Source organism: Silene latifolia, chromosome 8 (assembly GCF_048544455.1).
Source record: "Silene latifolia isolate original U9 population chromosome 8, ASM4854445v1, whole genome shotgun sequence".
Classification (NCBI taxonomy): Eukaryota; Viridiplantae; Streptophyta; class Magnoliopsida; order Caryophyllales; family Caryophyllaceae; genus Silene; species Silene latifolia.
Genome location: NC_133533.1, coordinates 53,550,735 through 53,573,775, shown reverse-complemented (window position 1 = coordinate 53,573,775; position 23,041 = coordinate 53,550,735). Strand labels below are relative to the sequence as shown.

The window sequence follows — 23,041 nt, the reverse complement described above, 5'->3', positions numbered from 1 at the left end:
TGTATTTCGTAAAAATTGGGTACAATATAATCCTTACGCAAAGGCCATCCTACCCAACTCTCGGGCATTAAAATGCGTTTTAGGCGCGGATGGTTATCATATGAAATTCCCAACATATCATAAGATTCCCTTTCTTGAAAATCCGCGCTTTTCCAAACCCAGAACACGGACGGAATTCTAGGATGACTCCTTGGAGCAAATACTTTTATGCATACCTCTTCCGGTTGATCCGCACCATACTCTAATCTCGTAAGATGATACACACTAGATAACAGCCCTCCCGGGGCTACGTCATAGGCACATTGAGAACGTAGATAATTGTAACCATATACGTATAAAATAACAGCAATGGAATGCCAATCTTCGGGCTTAATTTGTAAAGTCTCTATTCCTTGGTAATCAAAGCCTAAAGATCTATGAACTAGCCCATGTTTGGCTAGTCCAGAATGTTTTATCAACCTCTTTACTCTTGTATTCTATTTTACTCGCCTAAAATAGAATTTATTTGTTAGTCCAGGCAAAGCCCCTAAACGTCGTATTTTTTTGAAACGAGGTCCTCGGTAACGCGACATAAAGACTCCTTTCTTTATTTATTTATTATTAAATTAATTTTATATATTTCATTTTACAAAAAAACCTAAATTAAAACTAAATGATAAATGAAAAGAAATCTCCTGAAGTATTATATTACAATGAATAATAAGATAAGATGTATTATATATATGATATACAAATCCATTTATATATTCTATATTTTGTATTAATCTATGTAAGTATAAGTAAATAAAATAGGCCTTTTATTCGTTTATTCATAAAAAAATGAATAGAATTTATATTCTATTTTACTCGCCTAAAATAGGCCTTTACCACCTTAGGGGGGAGGATGATAAGGAAAAGCTGGTAAAAACAAACAAATATGTTATCCCCAACTGAACCTGAAGTTCAGCAGTTTGTTTTCAATAAGAAATACATCAAATAGAGGTTCATGGAATTAGAAATGATGGTATTCATTTGGTTATATATGAAGATGTATTATAATACCAGTTTGATCACCTTATCAAAATGTGGTATGTTACATTAAAATCTATGATTTAATTATAGACAGATTAGCCTTGTATGTGGTATAGCGAGCTATAAATTAGTCATAGAAAATATATGTAATGAAATTAGATTCTTGCCAAATTGAACAATAACCACACGTGGAATGTAGTGTGAGAGTCATATCGGTTTACATATTTCAAGTAATAAAAAAACGGCAAGCATGGGCAGTTGGTACTCCTATGGAGTAAAGAAATTTGGATGTCCCGGAAGTGACATAGATATCTGAATGATAATAGATGGCCTATATAGAAAAGGAATGGTACCAAATATATTCAGATATCACTTATTCAGTACTGACAATATCACGAGATGTTGAATTATATCGATATCGTTAAGGAACTGATATGCATTTGAGCGCGGTGTTTAATGGACTAGAAAATGGGGATCTGATATTTAAGTCCAATTTTATTGTCGACACATAATTAATGATTATGAATGAGTTCATGGACCTGAAGTCCATTAATTGACCTGAAGTCAATTTAAGTTATGAATATTGGAAAACAAAACTGTACAGTTTGCATTTTTGAGTCAACATCATGTGCATATAGATTGTAGTCATTGCATTTAGTTTTAATATTTACATTATTATTATTTCATTGTTTTAGAATATGTGATTTAGAAATTTGCTTCATATCATATGCATGCACATGTTAATAAATGTTTAAAAAGGAGAAATGCTATCTTATGAGATACTCTAACGAGGGTAACTCCTTATAGGAGCCTTTTATAAACGATCATCAAATGATGATGTTTGATTAATTGAGTTTTGGGAACTCATGAGTATTTATGAACCTCTACGACACGATTGAAAGGTTATCGTGATTATTTCAAAATGGAATATTCAAACTCCTGTAGAGTTTACTTGAAGGAAATTTTTATTGTCTCAACCTGAAGTTTGAGCATGTGAGAATAATGATTTAAATGAGCTTAATGCTAAACATGTGAAATTAGTTTATGGTCCAGAAGTACCATAACGATTAGAAAATAATGTAGTTAAAGTCTACAATAAGGATGTCAATCCAATGGTTTAGCAAAGAAAATCACTTGATGTATTAAATGAATTAGGATAAATTGATAACTTATACCTTACATAATTAACTTTTCAAAAACTTATACCTAAATTCCTCATTTCTTTTATACTCAATACCAAATCTAAAAAAATGACCATTTTGCCTTTACTAATTTACCATCACCACCCTTCTAGCTATCAAATTAGCTCATCCTCACCCACCACATTACCTGAACTTATTAATCGTCACATACACCACACACATTCCATCAGCATCACCATGAATCCAGTTCCCTCCTCCGCTGGCACCACCACCGGTATCGGGTTGCCACCGTATTCACCACTGCTCTTCCGTCAACATCGCTGCCTCACATGTCCTCCGGTAAAGTCCCTCACAACATCAACCTTCATCCCCTTAAATTCCCAAATCCTAACCACCCACCTCTATCCAACAAAAGCCCTTCCCCACCATTGAAACTTCATTCCCATTTACCCATACTCAAAAACACCATATTTAGGGTGGAGCTCCATCTAATATGGTTAATGGTGGTAGGCCTCAGGGATTCATGAACATGCCCAATTTAAATGCTTTACATCAAAATTCTTTTTTCGGATCTTTGCAAGCTTTACAACAGCCGTGTCAGCCTCAACCCGGCTTTTGTCCATAAAATTTCGGGCAGAATTCCGGGTTTATGGTTAATGGGCAGTTGGGGAATATGGGTCAGAATATAATCCCAGAGAATACGAATCCGGGCTTGGAGAATTTTGGTGGGTGGCAGAATCAAGGGCAGAATATGAATCAATTTGGGGGTGTGATGTTGAATCCTGCTCAAGTTGCTACTTTGAGTCAGTTAATGGGGTTGTGTTAACCAAGTTGAACAAGTTATGGTCCCATAAAATGCCGCTTTCTTGGAAATCCACAACTTGGTCTTGTCCAACCTAAATGGCAGTCTTCAGCAGCAGGGTAGTTTTCTACAAGACGAGAGATATGGATCGGGCGTAGATAGGGGCCGTGACAGTGATGTGAGAATGGCGGGGTTTGTGGCTATGGACCAGTGGTGGTGTCGGAGGTGAAGAAGGTGGGTAGTGGTGATGGTGATGGGTGTGTGGTGGATGAGGGAGTAAGGGTGAATGTTGTGTGGAAAATGGTGGTGCTGTGTTAATTAATAAGGGTAAAATTGTCAATTAGTGTGTTTTTTAAAGATTTGGTATTGAGAATAAAAGAAATGAAGATTTTAGGTATAAGTTTTGAAAACAAATTATCTTAGGTATAAGATTTGAAAAGGTGAATTATATGAGGTATAAGTTATCAATTTACCCTATTATTCAACATTTGTGTTGGTTCTCCTGTAGAGATCCATATATGTATGATACTACACTGTTTTTCCCTTCGACTAGGTTTTTGTCCCAACGGGTTTTTCCTAGCAAGGTTTTTAACGAGGTAGCACTAATAAGCGCATTATTACACTATATATAAGTTATTATGAAATGATCATATCTAGATTGTGAGTTCCGATAAAGTATGATGATTGAAGTTATCAAGAATTTCTAATAATTGAAGATATCAAGTTATCAACAACGTAGATAGATTATTCTTCAACGATCAAGAAGTTATGTCAAAGCATATATCATTTCAAGATATATCAAGTTACGTAATCATCAGGGGGAGTAAACACGTGATATACTCTTTTTCCTTATCTATGGTTTTGTCCCATTGGGTTTTCCATGGAAAGGTTTTAACGAGGCAGCTTGTTATACGTGTTTTGAAGATATTGTACTCTTTTCCTTTACTAGTGTTTTTCCCACAGGGTTTTTTTAGGAAGGTTTTTAACGAGACATGTTCTTCAGTAATGAACATCCAAGGGGGAGTGTTATGAAATATTATTATGTAATATTATATGAATGTCCATATGTTAGGATATTCTAAAGATATTATATTATGGAAACTCTACCCTATCGTATGTGTATATATATAAACCCCCTCATAATGCAATAATAGATAGTTATGTCTCTCTTTTCTTCTCTCTACCTTCTCTCAACAATTATCTCTTGTCTTTATTTCACAACATTTTCAGATTTTAAAACTCCAGGACACTCAACATGTGACTCTTTTTCCTTATCAAAATGGCAAAAAGTGTTTCTAACTTTAATCCTTTGACAACTTAAACTTTCCATTTTAGTAAAAAGTAAGATGCACAAATCTAGAGAGGTTGACTTGTTGAATTTGAGCTCTTATATTTAAATTATTTCAAAACTTTGCTTTTCAAATTTCAAACCTTTTAAAATATTGCTTTTGAAAAGATTTGAACACTTGGCAATTTTTCGAAAATTCTCAACACGTTAGTACCAGAAATCATGGTGCAACACTGTTGCACGGTTTTGCAATCATTTATGTTTAAAAGAGAATGTTTAACTACCTCGCTTATAACATTCATCTTAGGCTAGGGGCTATTTTGACTTGCCTTCATCTTGATCATCTTTGAGTCTTCTTTGAACAATCATTAGATGGTTCAATTTGCTAAATAATTTAACTAAGAAGCAAATAATTAAATAACAATGAAACTTGGTATCATCAACCAAGTGTGTTCTAACAATAATCGTCATTTGATTTTATCTTTGACAGATATGACCGTCTCCAGGTTGAAACTCGACTCTTTATATTATATTATTATGTATTTATTTGAGTTTTGAAATGAATATAAACACCAAAACCTTGATATTCAGAAAAATGTGATCTAATCACATTAGAAATGACTCGATTTGAACGACACTACACCTCTACAAGTTTCTACTATTTTATACTCCGTATTTATAACACACATGTTCGTCTCAAAAATAGACTAAAGCTCAAATGGCAAACTTAGCTGAAAATCTACTTGATAGCGTAAGGTAGCCGAAAACTTAAAAAGTAGTCGAAAATTAGGACCCGTGCGTTAATTATTTATCTAAATTTCTCACTGCAGGTAAATTACAATGTCGAAAGTCTGGTAGTACACGCATAAATATGTTGGCTCAAAATTTGGATTAATTCTGAGAGTTTCATAAAAAGTAAAAGCATGTAATTTGGCAATCTGCAATTTAGCAAAGCATATGAAAATCAGCAGAAATCTGCAACACCAGTTTTCCACTTTACTACTTTCTTCCAATAACAATTCCAATTTACTAGATAGTAATTTCTTTTAAACCCTGGGCTGCTGGCCGGACGGCGGCATAGACCGGTACCTTAATCACATCAGTGCGAACACAAATATCGTGCCCACGACGGACCATACAATACAATCCAGCTCCCATCTCTACACCCACAGTTGGTCCATTTGTTGTTCAGTAACAATCTCTATGAATCGTCCCTCCACTCTCGTTAACAACAGGCCTGGGCCGCACCCAAACAGAGGAGAAAGAGTCCACAACTTAGGCCCAAGAGGGTTCCACTCTAAAACCAATTGGCGAGTGAGGAGTAAAGCCCTGCTTATAAAGTGGTAATTTTCCCTCTTTTATCAACGCGACAACCTCACGTGGGCTTTGGGTTTCTTCACAATAACATTTCCAGTTATCAATGACGTTTTATATTATAATGTCAACTGTCAAGGGTATATAAAGGGTCATTTTAGATTTCATTCATTTACGAGACAACATTAATTGAGATACAGTACATCCCCTGCTCTTTCTTAGGTTCATATTCATTTTTATGACATTATTGTCATTCTCACGTCAAGATTTCATGAAATGTATACGGAGTACTTGTGAAAACTCTTTTTGTAAGCACTTCAATGGTACAGAGAGTATAATTCTGCAACTTTTTATATTAATGTATTTAATTGAGTTTCGAAATGAATATAAATTCAACTTTTTTTTTTTTTTTGGTTCAAATGACTGCACTTCGCAGGTGAGAATATAAATTCAATGTGACAAGGGTGAATCCTTACTAACTTTTGTATATTGATGGAATATGTTGGTTGCGTTCAAAGTCAGTTTGGAAATGTTGAGGTAGGTGTAGGAGGAAGCCACCTCATTTATGGTGGTATTGGTATACTTGTGTAGGTCTTTAGTCACTTGGTCAAGGGTTCAAGTCTGCCAGTAACCCCACCCAGATGTTTATTGTTGCACACTGATTATTATCATAAATAACTTGATAATAGTTAACAACTTTCTTCCGATGACTGTCCGGGCAATTTTAATTTTAAAATCCCGGCTTGCATTGCTTCCAGGGATGACCTACCGCCTACGAATGAAGTAGACAGCTAGCTCCTCGACTGGTACCTTAATTGCATGATGGCAAAGTCCAATGTCAGACTCATGACGGGTCATAAAATAAATTCCAGCTCCTACTGCTACCCCTAGAGGACTCCTCATCACCCCAGCTAGCGTAGCAAGAAGTGAGACTCCATTTACTGATGCCGCTTGACCGCTCCTTCCAAACCCGAATTTGTTTACTAAACCTGTTTTACAGTAGATAGCAAAGTCCTCGCAATTGTTTCGGAACGTATCATAGTTTCCAAATCCGTTTTGTAGAAGATAGGTTGCCCTGTGAATGACGGTTTCAGATGGGTCAGCCTGTGCAGTGGTGCATGTTCCAGCCCTTTTGATGTGTAAGGAAAGCTTGGAGACTCCATACTCGAATAAGTGAGGTGATCCTTTCCCCAGAAAGCAGTCTACACAAGATAGAACGACCCCACTGTCTGGTTGTCTGAAACCGCAATCAGGGTAAGTAGGGCATGGAGAAGGGTGACCATAACTGGCACTCGAATGACTAGATGGAGTACTTATATTCGAACCACTATAAGAGGAAGTAGGGCATGGAGAAGGGCAGCCATAACTGGCACTCAACTGACTTGAGGAAGTACTTAGATTCGAACCACCATAAGAGGAAGTAGAGCATTGAGAAGGGCATCCATAACTAGCACTCGACTGACTTGAGGAAGTACTTAGTTTCAAACCACCATCCTCTGGGACTGCTGGGGCTGTGAAGTGAACAACTTTGTTTCCACCAACATAAATGCCTTGTTATATAAAAACATAAAGCGGGAAGAAATTAGTGAAATAATGTACAACATAGTCGTTCAAATTATTACTCGTATTAAATGAACCACATATAATGGAAAAAGACCATTTTAAGTTCATGACAATCTCCAGTGAGATTTTATATACTCCTATACCGCAGGGGTAAGACCGTAAGACATATATTAAGAATGGCTGTTCATCGTATGGTTTATGGTTATAGTTCAAAAACCCCAAAGAATGACCTGTGAAAAAAAAAAAAAAAAAAAAAAAAAAAAAAAAAAACATAATAGGCACAAACTCAAATTTATCAGAAATGACTCGACCTAAAACCAATTCAAAAAAACTACCGGAGTAATTTTTAACAGAAAACCTGAGCCTACACTTGAAACAGCCCTAAAATGGGCAGAATCGCAACCATCATTCCAGAAACAATCCATAAAACCCACTTTAATGTTATTTATGATTAAGTCAGCGACCGATCTGAAAAAATAATTCTCATACCAAGGGAGCAAAAAAAAACGCAGATATTCAAAACCACATTGATCAAGAAATGACTGAAATATTCGCTATCAAATGAAGAATGTCGATAATGCGTTAAAGTACAGTACTCGTACTAGCTCCCTTTGCATGGAGGGTGAAATTCGAAGCTCTTTAGAAACTTGACTAAAGAGCAGATGCTTAAATGGCTTAGTCGACGACCCATTGCTAAACTGCACGCACTCAAAGGAAATCCTAGTACACAAACGGTTTAATTAGTCATTTTGCTTGATAGCGTTATATAACATAGCGATTAGCGAGTCATTTCGCTTGGTTTGGATATCTGGACGACTGGACTCTAAAACACTACTAAGAAAAAAATCATCTCATTAGAAAATTGAATACTGTTAGAAAGACCAGAAAATGCGTGAACATAGAAACAAAAATGATGTCAGTCTCCTAAGGCGATGGAAGACAAGAGTGACAAGTTAACGGTTTGATAGTAAAGCAGTAAAGAAAGAGAGAGAATACCATGATGAGAGTAAGTATAACAAGCTCTCCAAGCGTAAATGTGGTCACCAGGTTTAATGTCCTCCTTCCTCACCTTGTGCCTCACCAGACCCATCGTCTCTACTCTCTCCAAATCTACTTCTCAAAACTCAACTCAATTGTTTACTCTTTGGAATGAGAATCACTTGACATTTCCAGTTATCAACCAGGTTTTAAATACGGAGTACTAATGTGGAGGGTATGTTAAAGGGTCATTTTAGATTTCATTTACGAGGCAACATTAGTTGGATACATCCCCTTTACTCTCCTGCTCTTTAATACGCTCATTTTCATTTTTCGAGATTCATTTGGTATGGGGTTGAAACTCAACTCTTTATATTATGTGCTCGTATTTATATAAGCTTCGAAATGAACCTTGATATTCGAAACAAATGTATACCAAATATATTATGAAATGAATATAATCACATTAGAAATGACACAGCACCTCTACAAGTTCCGAACATGGTTTTACATCAATTTCAATATTTACCAAATATATTTCTACCAGTTCAAACTTATCATACTCGTACATAGATAACTTACATGTTACTGCCCCGAAAAGATACTCCAATTATAAACTTTCACGTCCAAATCCGAGCTATTCATCAAAAGTCGTCTCAATTCGACAGCACTATCAGAATCCTTGGCAAGCAGCAAAGCGAAGCCGCCACCACCAGCACCCACAAGCTTGTAGCCACAACAATAAGGCTCGGCAAAGTCAAATAACTGATCGACACACTCATTACTACAGAAAGGGTCGAGTTCTTGGTGGAGTCTCCATGCTTCCATCAGGATATTGCCCAGCTCATCTATGTCGGTGTTCATCAGAGCTTCTCTCCCTAATTTCGCTAGTTCAGCCAGACGTTTTATACTTGACACTAGCAAATTGTCTCGTCTCAAGTAGCGAGTCACTACTTTTTGCAATACTTTACGAGCTAGACGGACCTAGAGTGAGTAAAGTTATAGTTAGAAACCGAAAAACAAAAATCGAAGTTTGAGCAAGCACCCAAGGGAAAGACAATCACCTAAACCTAACTTGTAATAATGCTACTGTACAGGTAGACAGGTAGTAGAGCAAAACTCAAAAAAGTATCCACGATAGTGAAGTAGACCTGGTAAATGGGTCACTCTAATCGGCAACAGGTCATGTTGTTTCAGATATTTTATGCACTTCGGTCAAATGGTTTTGTGTACGGGTCAGTTTGGCCCCGGTCATTCCATGTCGTATTTATTCAGGCTATTAGTCATATAGATACATTTACATGTAATGTAATCCAAAGATAACTGAGGTCATATCAGATAAGGTGTTTCTGGGTCGGGTTAGTATCAGGTTTAGCTATATGTGGGCCAGCTAGGAATCAGATCAGTTCTGGTCATTTTTTATATTTTTTGTTCGGGTCTAATTTGGATCTTGAGTCGGGTCATTTTTTCAAATCAAATTACGTTTTTTCTACAGCCAGAAAAAAAAAATAGACTAGAAATAAAAACACAACACAACTTACTTGACCAGTGAATACCACAAGCAATCGCTGTTGCAGCTCAACCTTCAATTCAGGAGAGATCAACAACGGAATGACCTGAAGTCGCAAAGGGATTCCAGGGAAGCTACTTGTAAACTTGATACCAGGATATAACCCTCCAATTTGATCTTGCCAGCCTCCGCCTGTGCCCATGAGCTGTTCTAATACCAATACCAGTCTAGCAACGTTTTCATTCCCGTCATCTCCGTCGACTATTTGAAGAAGTCCTTTCACTACAGCAGCAGCAAGTATACTGGATGTACCTAATCCACTGCCACGTGGAACATTCGCCCATGTCTTGATCTCCAATCCCATATCTTGAAGAATCTTGTCATGGATGACTCCAGTCACGAGCAAAGCACATTTGACAAGCCTAAATGGGTCGTCATTTTCAAAAGGAGGGGCAATTGAGGTAAGATCTTGAATGAATAACTCGTTTGTAGCATCATCATTAATTGATATACCAGTACTCATGGTTGTGTTTATGATTGCGCCAACTGGAAGGGAATCTTCCAAACAAATGGCCATATTTAGAACACAACCAGCACGTTCTAGGCTCCATGGAGGGGTATCGCTCCAACCCCCGACAAAATCTACGCGTACTGGTAATTCCACCTTCACTGTCCGAGGAAAGTTTTGCTTCTTTGGAAATGCTTTGAGCTTGCTTATTTCATGTGGTAGAGCGAGTGTGCCACGGGAAGCATCTAAGAGATCTTCTGCAGGTACAAAGATTAAGATAGACATAAATCACATTTGAAATATGAATTTGTGTTATCCAATTAGTCTCCTCTGAGACGGTCTCATATTAATATAACTGACACTAACCGAATTCAGATAGAATCCGCAAACTTTATACCCATTACCCCCACTAAAAGATAAAACCAACAATCAACTACCCCATGGTATGGGTCATTCTCGTAATAATCTCCTCCTGAGACAGTCTAATATGCAAATTCGTGTTACATGACTTCGGTCAAAGAAGTCAAACTTAAAGCCTCTATCCAAAATAATACCTTTAAAGCCATATCTAACAGCTGAAGCCGTTTCATCAGCAACTGCAGCCCAAACTTTGTCCTCAAGCTCATCGGCTATTCTTTCATCATTGCAAGCACGGAGGAGGTCCACTTTCACCTGATATGCACGGCTTTTAGGAACCATTTTTGAATTATGGACCTGGAGACTTGGGCACATTGCTAAAAAGTCCCTGCAAATTTCAGCTCCTGACGCTTCCATTTGCATCACCTCTTGACACAATTGAAACAAGTTACGCCCAAGCAACCCAAAGTTGATGCACGCCCTAGCTATACCAGCAGCAAGTTCAGCTTGGTGATTGCTGGAACCCAAACACATTTCCTGGAAGTCAATGGACCTATGTAGTACTTCTAAACTGACACGAGGAGAGCTTCTCCATAAGTGAAGCATGCTTCCGTTTTTATAGTAACTTGAGCCCATTAACCATGATGCCAGAAGAAGCATTTCAAAGTAAGGGAGGACGGGAAATATCCTTGCATTCCACAAGCATTTTTCGCTAACACCTGTTGGTTCCCAAAGATCGGTTTCCTGAATGTGTAAATCACGTAAGACCTTCTTCCATGGTCTACCACAAAAAGTCCCATCCTTGAGAATCGAGGTCTTTGGATTATCATGAAGTCCACAGTACACAATAACTCTATCACTGCAATCGGCTAATGGCACCTCCCATATACAGTGGCGGTCTGGGAGCATAAATCTTAGTGGATCTTTTACTGTGTTATCAGAAGTCCCAGGAATATTCATACCTAAAACTATACAGAGCGAGCCAATTTGTATCCCACTTGAAATGGATGAATCATAGATAAGAGAATCTTCACCTATAGAGACCTCAGGTAAAATTTTGCTGGAAAGAACAACAGCTGATGCTGCAATGTCTGATGATGTGGTTGCTGGTATAGAACATAAGTGTCTTCTTCCAACTAATCCAGAGTCGGTTCCACTAAGATGATCCAAAACTTCACTTGATGTTCCAAAATGCAAAAAGAGCAATTCATCTGTGCAGGGATAAATTAGTTCTGTTCCATCATTCTGAAAACATGTTTATTGCACTTAAAGTACGAATGAAAATGACTCCTTAAACATCAACCCCATTCCAAATATTATAAAGCCACGAGTTTGAGTTCGTTGAAGGTTGGTCCCCACCAATGAAGTAGGAGTCTGGGTATGAGATTTTTAAATGAGAGAGTAAATGTGCTTTATCTCATTGGAAAATTAACACGTAAAAATGACTGTATAGGATCTTTTTTAATAGACCGGAAAGGTTGGAAGAAATAAACGAATTTCCCAATAAGACTACTTTTTCACTTCACTCGGCCGGATAACAATATAAAGGACGCGAGAGTTCACAAGCTATTTCTCATTTAGATAGATGCTTCCCTATCAACCCGGACAACTGGCCTGCTGATTTAAGTTACTCAAATTTCGGAGACAGTAACGCAGTCAAGCATTGGCTATGTATGACCAATTACATCATGTAGACACACTTCGTAATCCTAGTCAATAATACATTGATACCACCACTAATTTTTTATTCCATGAAACCGTAACAGGCCTTTTTTGTATTTAAAAAAAAAAAAAGCAAAAAACAAAAACCCAACACTAAATAGTAAATCTCAGATCCAGATGAAAAAACATAAGGCAAATGTGATTTTGACGCAGAACACATAGGACTCAGAAAACACGTTATAAGAATTTTAACATACTAGCACAGTAGCTGAACATCTGTTCAATTCCCAGTTTGTTAAGAAGTTCAGTTCCCAATGGTCTCTTCTTCAACCATTCATGCTTTTTTGGCACCCAAGCTGCAACCAAGTCCTCGTACAAGCTCATCTGCAAAGTGTTACAGTTAAAACAGACGACTGTAATTAAAGGAATATGCACTCGAGAAAGAACGGGAAAGTGAAAAAAAGATAGGAACAAAGCTTCAGTATAAACCAAAGTTAAAGACCGTTGAGAAAATTGTACGAGATTTGCAGTTCTAGTACCTAAAGCAGGTTAAATGTTCACAGACGAAAATTAAATTCTTTATACAAATTTCTATTTCTTTTTCCCCTTTTTTGGCTCTATACAAACAATCAAACCAGGCAACAAAAGATACCCTCAAAGTTAACAGCTTGCCTCTTTTTTACTCTCCAGAAGCTCCTGAATCAAAGATTGGCAAGAACACGCAAGCTTCACAAGCTCAACCCATGCTTTACCTCTGACAGCTATGATTCCAGTGTCAAGCAATGTTCTCCCATCATCCAGAATAGCCTGATTTTCAACAAGCTCCGCAACAGTAGGTTTCTGCAGAAGGTTGTCTACTAAACTGACGGAAGAGGCAGCACTTAAAGAGCCAGTTTCTGAAGCCACGACAACTCCATGGTTAGAGGCAATGTCGAGGGTTATTGGTACTGTGATTATACACGATGTGTTCTCTGGTAGAACCATATTAGAGGCGTCAAAACAAGGAAGGACATCTCCCGTCATAATGAACAAACCTCCTGCATATTAATTGCAAAAGCACAGGCATTCAGTTAGGCAAGCTTTATGCATCACATAAAATTGACAATCACAAAACAGATTGCTGTCGATATTTTATTGATTCAAATCACATAATTGAGAAAACTAATTACAGTCACTGTACAAAATCACATGAGAAGTTTGACACAGTATTTTATCCTTGACTATTTGACGAGTGCAAGGTCAGGTCTTACTCGATGATCTCTAGAAATTGGAACCCACAAATTAGCCAATATATCTCCTAAACATAACACAAAAAGTTTCCTTTCTACGTAATTGTTTTTTGTTCTTATGTGTGTCCTAAGGAAGGCACCTCAAACTGCCTACGTCCGCCATTTGCTCAAGTGAAGGACCGAAAGCTTGGAGATTAAACAAAACCAACAGGATCATAACTCCCCAGTTTACAATATGCAACAATGGAGATATCACAAACCAACAGTATATGGGGTCAGCTAATACGAAATCGAGAGTATATATTGCACCTGGAGAGATCTGATAACCTACTGTTCCAATAAAGTTACCAACAAAATTGAAACTATAAAAGCACCCTATGTAGTACTAATAAAGAAATCATGTATAAATTGTGCTACTTAAAGGGATTGTATTGTGCAATGGAAAGAAAGAACTATATCTGCAATCTCCTACTCTTAACAAATTGTGCTGTAATGCATATATTTATTTGCGGCTTTAGTGTTTCTTTAGCTGCATACATATGGCTTAGTATTGCACATATATATTGCTTTAGGTAACTTAATGGGAAACCAACTCAAAGGACTAAAGCCAAAATAGACCTTGATGGTAAAAATTATGAATAACCTTCATTCTTGAAAGCTTGCCTTGCACAGGACGATATTGCAAGTATATGGTCAAAAAGCAATGGCACAGGCCCATCAGGGTCATCGGCTGCGAGATATGGAAGCGGCAAGAAAACTTTTCCCATAGGATTTGCCCACGGAACCCGCTTAGAGTCACCTCCAGCATGCAGTAACAGTATATGTTTTTTTTCTAACACGTCACTATACGGCAGGTAAGAAGCTCCATTGTCAGCGCTTCCACCATCTACCTCTGCAGCCTGTTTGTTTTTAAGAAACACATAGAGTCAATATAAAAAACAGTAGAATGGAAGGAAAAAAAAAAAACTTCTCAGTGGAAAGTTGTAGACGTCAAAGTAGTAATTAAAATGGTAGAGAAAGAGTATACGGTAAAGAAACTAGACACAGCTACAATTTTACCTTAAACCAAACTTGCTTAACTGACAGTGAAGCAGTGAATAATTCACAAACGCAAATAAGCAGAAGACATGCATTTTAAGGTGTGAGGTGTTAGACAAAAAGAAGAATCAGGGACAGTAAGCCCTTAGGTAGAAGATGAGCATACTCGTAAGATAACATATTCTGAAGTAATGCTACCTACGGCATTCTTGTTAGAGTTGCTTTCAATAAGAGTTATAGAAGAAAACCAAACTAAAGACTTCTCGTACCAATCCCATTGTCCGTGTATCAGATATAGCCCATATAGGCCTTTAACTATTTGAGGGCATAAGAGAGAGCAGTATCACCTCTCTGCCAGACTAATTAACGACGGTGAACTTAGAATTAATAACAGAAGCCTTGCTTTTGACAGTTCAAAGTACGCGTTGCAAAGTTTTTTCCCCTCTCATTATTTGTAAATATGATGTCAGCTTCATAAGAGTCCTTAATCATCTCAAACAAATTTCCTTCACATAATTTTCTCAGGCATACCCATATCATCATGTGTGACTCCTATCTCTGTGAATATCCTCTCGAATCAGGCAATTACACTGAAGTATGAACTATACAGCAACAGGGAAAGCTATTGACATCTGAACATTCTGGTTGAAGGGTGTGGACTGTGAGCTTTTCATCTGCACAACATAGTTGTTAAATGCACAAAACCATCCATATTTTCGCCATTTATTCATTGATAGTTGATACATCATTTGACATAGTATAGAAACAGGAGATCAACAAATCAGCGTTCTTTAAATCCCATGCCTGCCTAATCCATCCATTGAAGCTAGTTGCCTTAATTGAAGCTATCATCTTGGCATTTTCCTAAGCTTTATCATTACTCCAATCATCAATCAAACAATAAATATTTCACCTTCTTATCATTGTTCCGAAAGCTGAGATCTATTACTATCCAACTACATCTCATATGATCCATCATCGACCACTACTATTGTTACTACTAAGTCTTGGTTCCAAAATAATTCGGGGTTAGCTAAATAAAATGATTTGACACCACTCAGAAGGAAATATGATTGCCATCTCCAAGTCTTCACCGAAAACCAAAACAACCGTCCTCACCCTACATTCAACCGCGACTCTTAGTTCATACATCACAAAATGACTCGCACTGGGCTAAATAAACTGATTTTGATGCTGTCGAAGTACCAAACTGACTGTCAACCACTCCAAAACCAAAAACAACAAATCCTCAGTTCCTCACCCAACGCACTCCCTAAAACGAAAAAGAATTCTACACAGCAATTGGCCAATGTAGCTAATAATCCACTCATTTTGCCTACACCGACACTATTCATACACGCCTAAGGCACTAATTTAAAAGCGAACTCAAAATTCTTTGAAACTCAACCCATTTCAACGCAATACCGTCTCATGACCTGAATATCACTACATCCACAATCATGACAAACTCACATTCTCAAACTGTGTCACATTCATAAAACCCTCAAACTCACTTCACATTAATACCATCTCACACACCTGATCATCCACCACATAAATACTATAAGCAATGACCGAACAAAGGGCCGTCGCACTATAATCAATTGATACTCTCTCCATCCTAACCATTTGTTACAGTTGGATTAAAATACCCTATAAAAAGGTACAAAAATAACTTGACCGTCCACATTTACACAATCATAATTTAAACTCTCTTGATTTCAATCATTTGACTGTGGGAGTATAGCAACTTAAAATCCTGGTTCCGCCACTGTAAACATAAAATGTCCCATACCTGATCAGCACCAATTCCAAGATAATGAAGAGCGAGTTGACGGAGGGCATGGAGAGTAGCAGCCCCGGAACCAATACGACAGCCATCAGGATCAGGAACGGCAAGAGTGACAGTAGCGGGGGCGATACGGCCAAGGCGCTTGGCACGATTAAGCTGCCAGTCATAGAGTTTGGCTTGTTCGGGGGACGCTGCCGTAAGTACGATGGCGTCCCACGTTGGAACCCGTGTAGGGTGCCTCACTGATAATCTGAGTCTGTACCAGGATTTACGGAGGGTGGCGGTTATGTCGGATTTTGTGTGTCGGCGGGGATTTGGGTTTCCGAAGGATGACATTGTTGTTGCCGACACCCAGTGCGTAGAGTGATACTCGTATGATGGAGTGAAGAGAGTGAATGTATGTGAGTGATTTCTATGTTGTCTTGGGAGTTGGGAAGTTAATGAGTCATGGTGTGTGGTCCTGTGTGGGATCTGACTTCTGAAGATGGTGATCAGAATTTGGCAAGAGGAAAAAAAATACTAGTAAAAATAGAAATGGTGGCGTCGCCCGGGTTTGAACCGGAGACCTTCAGTGTGTTAGACTGACGTGATAACCAACTACACCACGACACCTTGATGATATCATGTTGATGTTGCATATATTAAAAATGTATTTCTGATCACAAAATCTCATTAAAGACGGATACCATTTCCTCTCACAAATGACCCAAATAGAGGAGAGAGGGAAGCACATAGGGGTGCCCCACCTTGTCCCCCTATCCGTTTTGTGAGTGGCATTACCCGTCACTTGCTTCGACCCGTGTTCAGCAAGACTAACTCATTTTTGATAGAGTTTGGAAAACCGTTTACTTTTTTTTCCTAGGGAATTTACATTTGTTATGTTACACGAAGACGTAGGAGATGGTTCACTTTTTGATGGGTACGGCTGTACAGGTGGTTTATTTTATACACTTGTGTTTTGATGAATGGTCTTGAACATTGATTTGTTATGTGTGTGTTATTAGTTGTTTATTTGAGGAGTCTGTTTAAGAAAGATACGAGTAAAATATTAGCAATTCGAGTCGATTTAGTCCTTTTTAACTATGAGTCCCGTAGAATCAATTTAACTAGCGTTGTCGATTTGTTGATCTTCATTCAATTAATCTCTTTTTCTTACTTGCTATCATTCCCTCCGGCCTCTGCTAACTAATCGTTGCTCACTTGCTCTTCCTTTCCATTTGCCATCCACTTTTCATGTCTCCCAGACACTTATTCTCGTTCATATCGTGAAGTGGATAAAGGAGTAGGTGTACGTGTTTGCATACAATTCTCCCTTCCTTCAACTCCTTGATCCAATCCACAAAGTGTCAGTCCTTATGGTGAAACGATGTTACTCTACACCACAATGTTACCCCACGCCCTCTATAGTCTCCCAGTTAAACGTACGTTGTTACATAAACCAATACGACTCGATACAACATACAACGATGTTACTCTGCAACCTTTTTAATCAACCTATAGAGAAAACTATCCCGATGCTATTATTTCACACTATATCTCGAGCACATTATGAATTTACGACATATACAGTTTTATAGGCGTCAATCTGATAACATGCGTGCTGTGTTGCAGTGTTGAGTCCGTAGCAGTAGCAAACACAGAAAAGCAAACGTGGCAGACTAGTTCACATTAATTCTAAACCACTGTGTTACAATGCGAATTGCTTGCTTCATACATACGGAATTATGGATCACCCTCAAATTTAAATTTGGAATTTCAGCAACAAATGTTTTCTGCAATTTATTACGCATAAATTAAATATCATGAGTAATAAATATACTCTGTAATACAAATATGAAAAAATCAAACTTCAAGCAACCACAATTCATCTCGTAACAGCAATCTCAATCAGTGTCGATCTCGACATACAGACAACAGCCCCTGCAAATTACGGTTAGAGAGTCGTATACCGGCACTCTTACCCTTGTACTAGCAACAAGTACAAATTCATCTCACACAACAATAATAATCAAACCATTAATTAAAATCCATCAATTCAAACTCAAATCAAGCAACATATTACAAGTCGACAAATTGAAGAACAAGTTGTTCAATAACATTAATTCTTCATGGATTTCCCATAACCAACTTATTCTTATTATTATAATTAACAGAAAGCTGAGAAAAAACCTTGAGAAATTCTTCAAGAACATCATTAACCAAGTCAATTTTTTTCCCTTTATCAACAACTAACTTAACCAACCCAACAAAATTCTTGTCAAATTTACCCTTCTCCAAAAGCTCTTTTACAACTTTACCCTTCTCACCTTCCTCCACCACCTCATCCATCATAAACTCCCTAACATGATCATTTCTCATCACCTTGAGCAGCCTCCTAACATCCCTCTCAACCTTCAAAACCGAGCCATTCGACTGCGACACGTCCAAAAGCGCAGCGGCATACCCGCTTGCGGCCCTACGATGAACATGGGCTCTAGGAGGGGGTGGAGGTGGGTGTGGGGATAAGATGGACTTTTTGGTGTAGTGGAGGTTGAGAGGGGTAAAAGTGTCTTTTTGGTGTAGGGTGGAGAGGGATGAGGTGGTGGAAGGGTGGTTGTGATGGTGGTGGTGGTGGTGGGAGAAAGGTGGGTTGAGTTGAGGGTGGTTGTTGGGTTTGGATTGTTTGGGGAATTGGAAGGTGGTGGTTGTTAGGGAGGATGATAAGGTTTCCATGTTGAATGTTTTGTGTGCGGAATTTTTTGGGTGAAATTTTGATAATTAGTCCAAGTAATAGGGACTTAGGGAGTATTACTATTACAATTAACCGTTGTCTAGGACCGTTGTACCGTCAAAATAATCAAATATGGGTAATTAATATTATCGCTTATGATTCAATGTCTTGCATAGTATTTGAAAAAGTCGTCATACTTTCGTCTCTATTAAAACAATAACAATAGTGGTTCTTATTCTTAGGATTATCAATAAAATTCCAAAATAAAAAGTTTATTTATTACAATTACAAGTTGGTTCTTAATTTTAAAAATTAAGTTCTAAAATAAGAACTTGGTTGTTCATACATAAGAATTTGGTGACCAATAAACATGACTTTGAAAATTGTGATTACCAATTACATATTTACTATTTTACATTTAAGAACTTTATAAAAATGTCATCTATTATAAATAAAAGTTCTTAAATATTGGAATTAAGAAATGTGACATGGCAAAAGAAGTTCTTCTATTGTTATGGCCCTTATCTATTTACATTTGTTTTTGCATGAAGACCAAAAAACTAAAAGAAAGTACGGAGTATGTTTTAAGAAAGATTTACTCCCCTCATTCAACTCTACAAGGCCATTATCTCTTTTTCACACTATTCACAAGCGGATATTCAACTTCAATTTTCTCTCGATACATAAGTGAAAATATTTTCATGTGAGATCTTATTTGATTCGTCTTTAAGAGTAGATCAAAAATATCTAACTTTTATAATTTTTGCAAATACGTAACTAAAGATATTTGCTGAGTAAAAGCCGCGTTGAAACGTGATAAAGCATAATGGCCTTGTGGAGTTAAATGGAGGGAGTATATATGTAATATTGTTAATTTATACTCCCTTCAATTCAAATCATTCTTACCTGTCCTACTTACTTTTGGCTATGCATATAGAGTTGAGAAAGATGGATGGTGATTAGTAGAATTGAAGACTCCTTGATTAAATAAGGTACATGACATGCTAATTTGGATCATCTTTATTTTCTATTGCACTCGTATCTTTTCCTCTAATGATTTAATTTTGGATGATAATGATTAACTGTCAATTGTTTGATGAGATGAAGAAAAATAATAATAATTTAATATTATTTTGTCAAAGGAAATGGAGATAAAAGGTAGTGAAGATGATCCATATATACTCGAAACATCATTACCGTATACACCTAGTTAAGTTTTAAATTTGAGACTCTCAATTTGGCAAAATTAGCTGAAAAATTATATGAATCTTTGAAAAAACTATATGAACCTATAAAACTAACTGAAAACTACCCAGGCGATGGGCTAGCACAAAGCACAATCCGGCCCGCCGAATTGCCACCTCTAAATTATGAATAATGATGAAAATTAGTTCATAAATTGGGAGAATTAATCTACTCAATATAATAACGGTTTTCCCTTAAAACGAAAGACTTTCTCAATTTCCCCAGATCTTATAGGACCTTGTATGACGAAAATAAATAAATCTGAATACAATGTGCTCAAATCAAAACTCAAAATCAATAAATTTTCAATTGGAATCAGTTCATTACTTTAAAAGTCACAATCATATTCATATAATCATGTGGGATTGCTTTGGCACTTTGGGAGAAAGAAGGTCGATTTACAGCGCAAAAAGGTTACAATCCATAGGTCCAGTTGTATGACCCACTACTACACTTGGGCCGTCCGGTCCATATTAGTGAACAATCCGTCTCATTGTAGACATCATTGTAGACGGACACTATTCGTCTAAAGCTGTAGACAGATACTGACCCTCTTATAAAATGCAAGTGGGAGGACAAGTGATGGTATACATTTCCCACCCACTTGCACTATTTATTTTCATTTTATAAAAGTGATACTATCCGTCTACAACTTTAGACGAAAATTGTCCGTCTAAAGTGAGAATTTGTGAATAGAAAAGTTGAGTGACCAACAAAGGCACATTTTAAAAATCAGTTCTCGTATCATTTAATATAAAATATAAAAATTATATGGACTATAATATATATATATATATATATATATATATATATATATATATATATATATATATATATATATATGATCCTAAAAACGAACACTCGGTGAGAACGGTGAGAACGAACTATCTAGCCCATTTATAATAACAAACGACACTGTCAGCCCACCCCATTAATAACAATTCACTACCCCAAAGCCCAAATCATTTAAATCCCATTTATCCCAATCTACCATTACTACCATAATCTGGCGACCACCACACTCAAAGTCGACGCCAAGCTTTGTCACAGACCGCCGTTGACAAGACGCTGGCACTGAGACGACTACCATCATCGCCCCTACTGCGCATCCACCTCGCCCTTATTCCGCATCCAAATTCCGTCAGTGGCTGATTGGAAATGTGAGAGTTGTCAGTCGTGATCCGGTAAATGTGAGAGTCGCCGGTCGTGATCCGGTTGTCGGCGGCAGAAGCAGATGAAAGATTGGGGATGAGCGAAATTGGGGATTCTAGAATGTGTAATTGGAAAATGGTTGTGAGTCTCCTCTGAACGCGCGACACCGCAGCTGACCCTTGTAACTGACGGAGATTAGACCACCGAGATTCTATCGGCGACTTCGACGACGACATTTTTGTGTTGTATGTTTAACATTTTTGCGAGTCTTTGTCTTCCTCTCTTTGATTTCTTCATCACCATCATCAATTTATCACTGATGGAGCGAAACGAAATCAGTGTATCTGCCTTATAAATCGATGTATCTCCGGCCAATTTTGTTGTACCTAACAACTAATTTCGTGTATCTATGTCAAGATACATTAAAATAGCGGTTAGATACATCAAATCTTAATGCAGATACATTGAATAAATGGGAACAAACGAAGGGAAGGTGGTGAGGTAATTAGATGTTTAGTGGTGTCCAGCAAAGTAAAGGGCAATGACGGAGTGAGAATGAATACAAATGACAAAGGGAAGTTGTGAAAGAGGTCGATGCGCCGATGAGGACGATGGCCAGAGCGAAGATGGAGAAGCGAAAGAGGTCGCAAATGGTGTAATGAGATGCAATAACAAGCTTTCGCCGGTAAAGTCATCGGAGATATATTGTTGGTCGAAAAGTTGGACTGTGTTCGGTGGGGATGAGTGACATAGGATGGGTGAATGAGTTTGGTTTTATTGGTGATGTCGGTGGCAGTATGTTGAAGGTGATTAGGTGCATGTATGGTCGTGGTGGCTGTCGGAGATTCGGTGGTGGCGAGCGTGCTGCTGGTGATAGCTTGCCGGAGCTCCGATTCTGATGATAGTATGTGAAACAAGGTGAAGTTGTGAAAGGGAGGTTGGTTAGGTCAAACGAGCGCGTTTTTTATTTTCTTAAAACAACTGTATTGTGTTTTTAGTTTAATAAAGGTTAGTTAGTTCGTTCTCACTGTTCTCACTGAGTGTTCGTTCTCACCGGATCTTGACTATCTCTCTCTCTCTCTCTCTCTCTCTCTCTCTCTCTCTCTCTCTGTATATATATATATATATATATATATATATATATATATATATATATATATATATATATAGGCGGGATCTCGTGAGTTTGGTTCTTATGGTGAGTTGTGAGTTTGGAAAATCTCATCCATAGGATCAAGAGAACCAACGACTGAGATTAAACAAAAAATAAATAAAATAAAGTATGCAAAACGCTGTCATTCTCCCCACCACAAATAAATTAACAATTAAAATCAAATTTTTAATTGAAACCAACATAACATGGAAAATCGTTTCATTTTCATCACAATCGCACATTCTTCATCGTTTGTTCTCACTCAATATCTTTCTCTCTCGAACATTTCTACCGCCGTTTCAATCAATTTGGTAAGCAATTGTTCTAACATTTTCCATCAAATTCAATTAATTTTAGGTTTTTGTCCGCAATTTCGCGTAGAGATGGGAGAGGACCCATTTAAAGTTGAATCTGGGACAAGCTCAACCAAACCTGAATCTGGCAGTGTTGATTTGTCTAGTCTCGCTAGAGACGTCTGATCCACTTTAAGCTGTGTTATGTTCAGTAGCATTATGAATTCGAAGTTATCTAGCAAGCAATAATTTTATATGCTGATAGTGTTGGGCACATTATGACGGTTTTGTACA

The 23,041-nt window shown here is 37.5% G+C and overlaps 3 protein-coding genes and 1 non-coding gene across 7 annotated transcripts; all 4 read right to left on the bottom strand.

Moving 5' to 3' along the window:
- Positions 1–6,005: 6,005 nt before the first annotated feature.
- LOC141595184 (protein LEAD-SENSITIVE 1-like) lies at positions 6,006–8,210 on the bottom strand. The gene is made up of 2 exons (XM_074415154.1): positions 8,117–8,210; positions 6,006–7,107 (listed from the first exon to the last, which is right to left on the bottom strand). The coding sequence occupies exons 1-2, from the start codon at positions 8,208–8,210 to the stop codon at positions 6,323–6,325; spliced, it is 879 nt and encodes a 292-aa protein (XP_074271255.1). The 3' UTR covers positions 6,006–6,322.
- Positions 8,211–8,516: 306 nt separating this feature from the next.
- On the bottom strand, positions 8,517–16,785 carry LOC141596857 (bifunctional fucokinase/GDP-fucose pyrophosphorylase). Of its 4 annotated transcripts, none has more exons than XM_074417115.1 (7): positions 16,198–16,785; positions 14,008–14,263; positions 12,808–13,172; positions 12,393–12,519; positions 10,671–11,684; positions 9,640–10,373; positions 8,517–9,082 (listed from the first exon to the last, which is right to left on the bottom strand). In XM_074417115.1, the coding sequence occupies exons 1-7, from the start codon at positions 16,528–16,530 to the stop codon at positions 8,684–8,686; spliced, it is 3,228 nt and encodes a 1,075-aa protein (XP_074273216.1). In that variant the 5' UTR covers positions 16,531–16,785; the 3' UTR covers positions 8,517–8,683. The 4 variants fall into 4 exon arrangements, with proteins under 4 accessions (XP_074273216.1, XP_074273217.1, XP_074273219.1 ...); XM_074417116.1 differs by having other exon boundaries at positions 9,640–10,370; XM_074417118.1 differs by having other exon boundaries at positions 13,983–14,263; positions 16,198–16,683.
- Positions 16,733–16,806, bottom strand: TRNAV-AAC (transfer RNA valine (anticodon AAC)). Its single transcript has one exon. It is a non-coding gene; the product is annotated as a tRNA-Val (tRNA).
- A 1,379-nt stretch (positions 16,807–18,185) lies between these two features.
- Positions 18,186–18,977, bottom strand: LOC141596856 (uncharacterized). Its single transcript, XM_074417114.1, has one exon. The coding sequence runs from the start codon at positions 18,904–18,906 to the stop codon at positions 18,301–18,303; it is 606 nt and encodes a 201-aa protein (XP_074273215.1). The 5' UTR covers positions 18,907–18,977; the 3' UTR covers positions 18,186–18,300.
- Between the last annotated feature and the right edge of the window lie 4,064 nt (positions 18,978–23,041).

Bases quoted from the DNA above. Each gene is read 5' to 3' on its own strand.
- LOC141595184 (XM_074415154.1), bottom strand. From the start codon at position 8,210: ATGGGTCTGGTGAGGCACAAGGTGAGGAAGGAGGACATTAAACCTGGT. The intron at 7,108-8,116 runs GTATTCTCTCTC...TTATATAACAAG, and splicing joins TTATACTTACTCTCATCATG to GCATTTATGTTGGTGGAAAC.
- LOC141596857 (XM_074417115.1), bottom strand. From the start codon at position 16,530: ATGTCATCCTTCGGAAACCCAAATCCCCGCCGACACACAAAATCCGAC. The intron at 14,264-16,197 runs GTATGGGACATT...AAAAACAAACAG, and splicing joins TTGGAATTGGTGCTGATCAG to GCTGCAGAGGTAGATGGTGG. The intron at 12,520-12,807 runs GCAAGCTGTTAA...AACACTTTGCAG, and splicing joins TTCTGGAGAGTAAAAAAGAG to ATGAGCTTGTACGAGGACTT.
- LOC141596856 (XM_074417114.1), bottom strand. From the start codon at position 18,906: ATGGAAACCTTATCATCCTCCCTAACAACCACCACCTTCCAATTCCCC.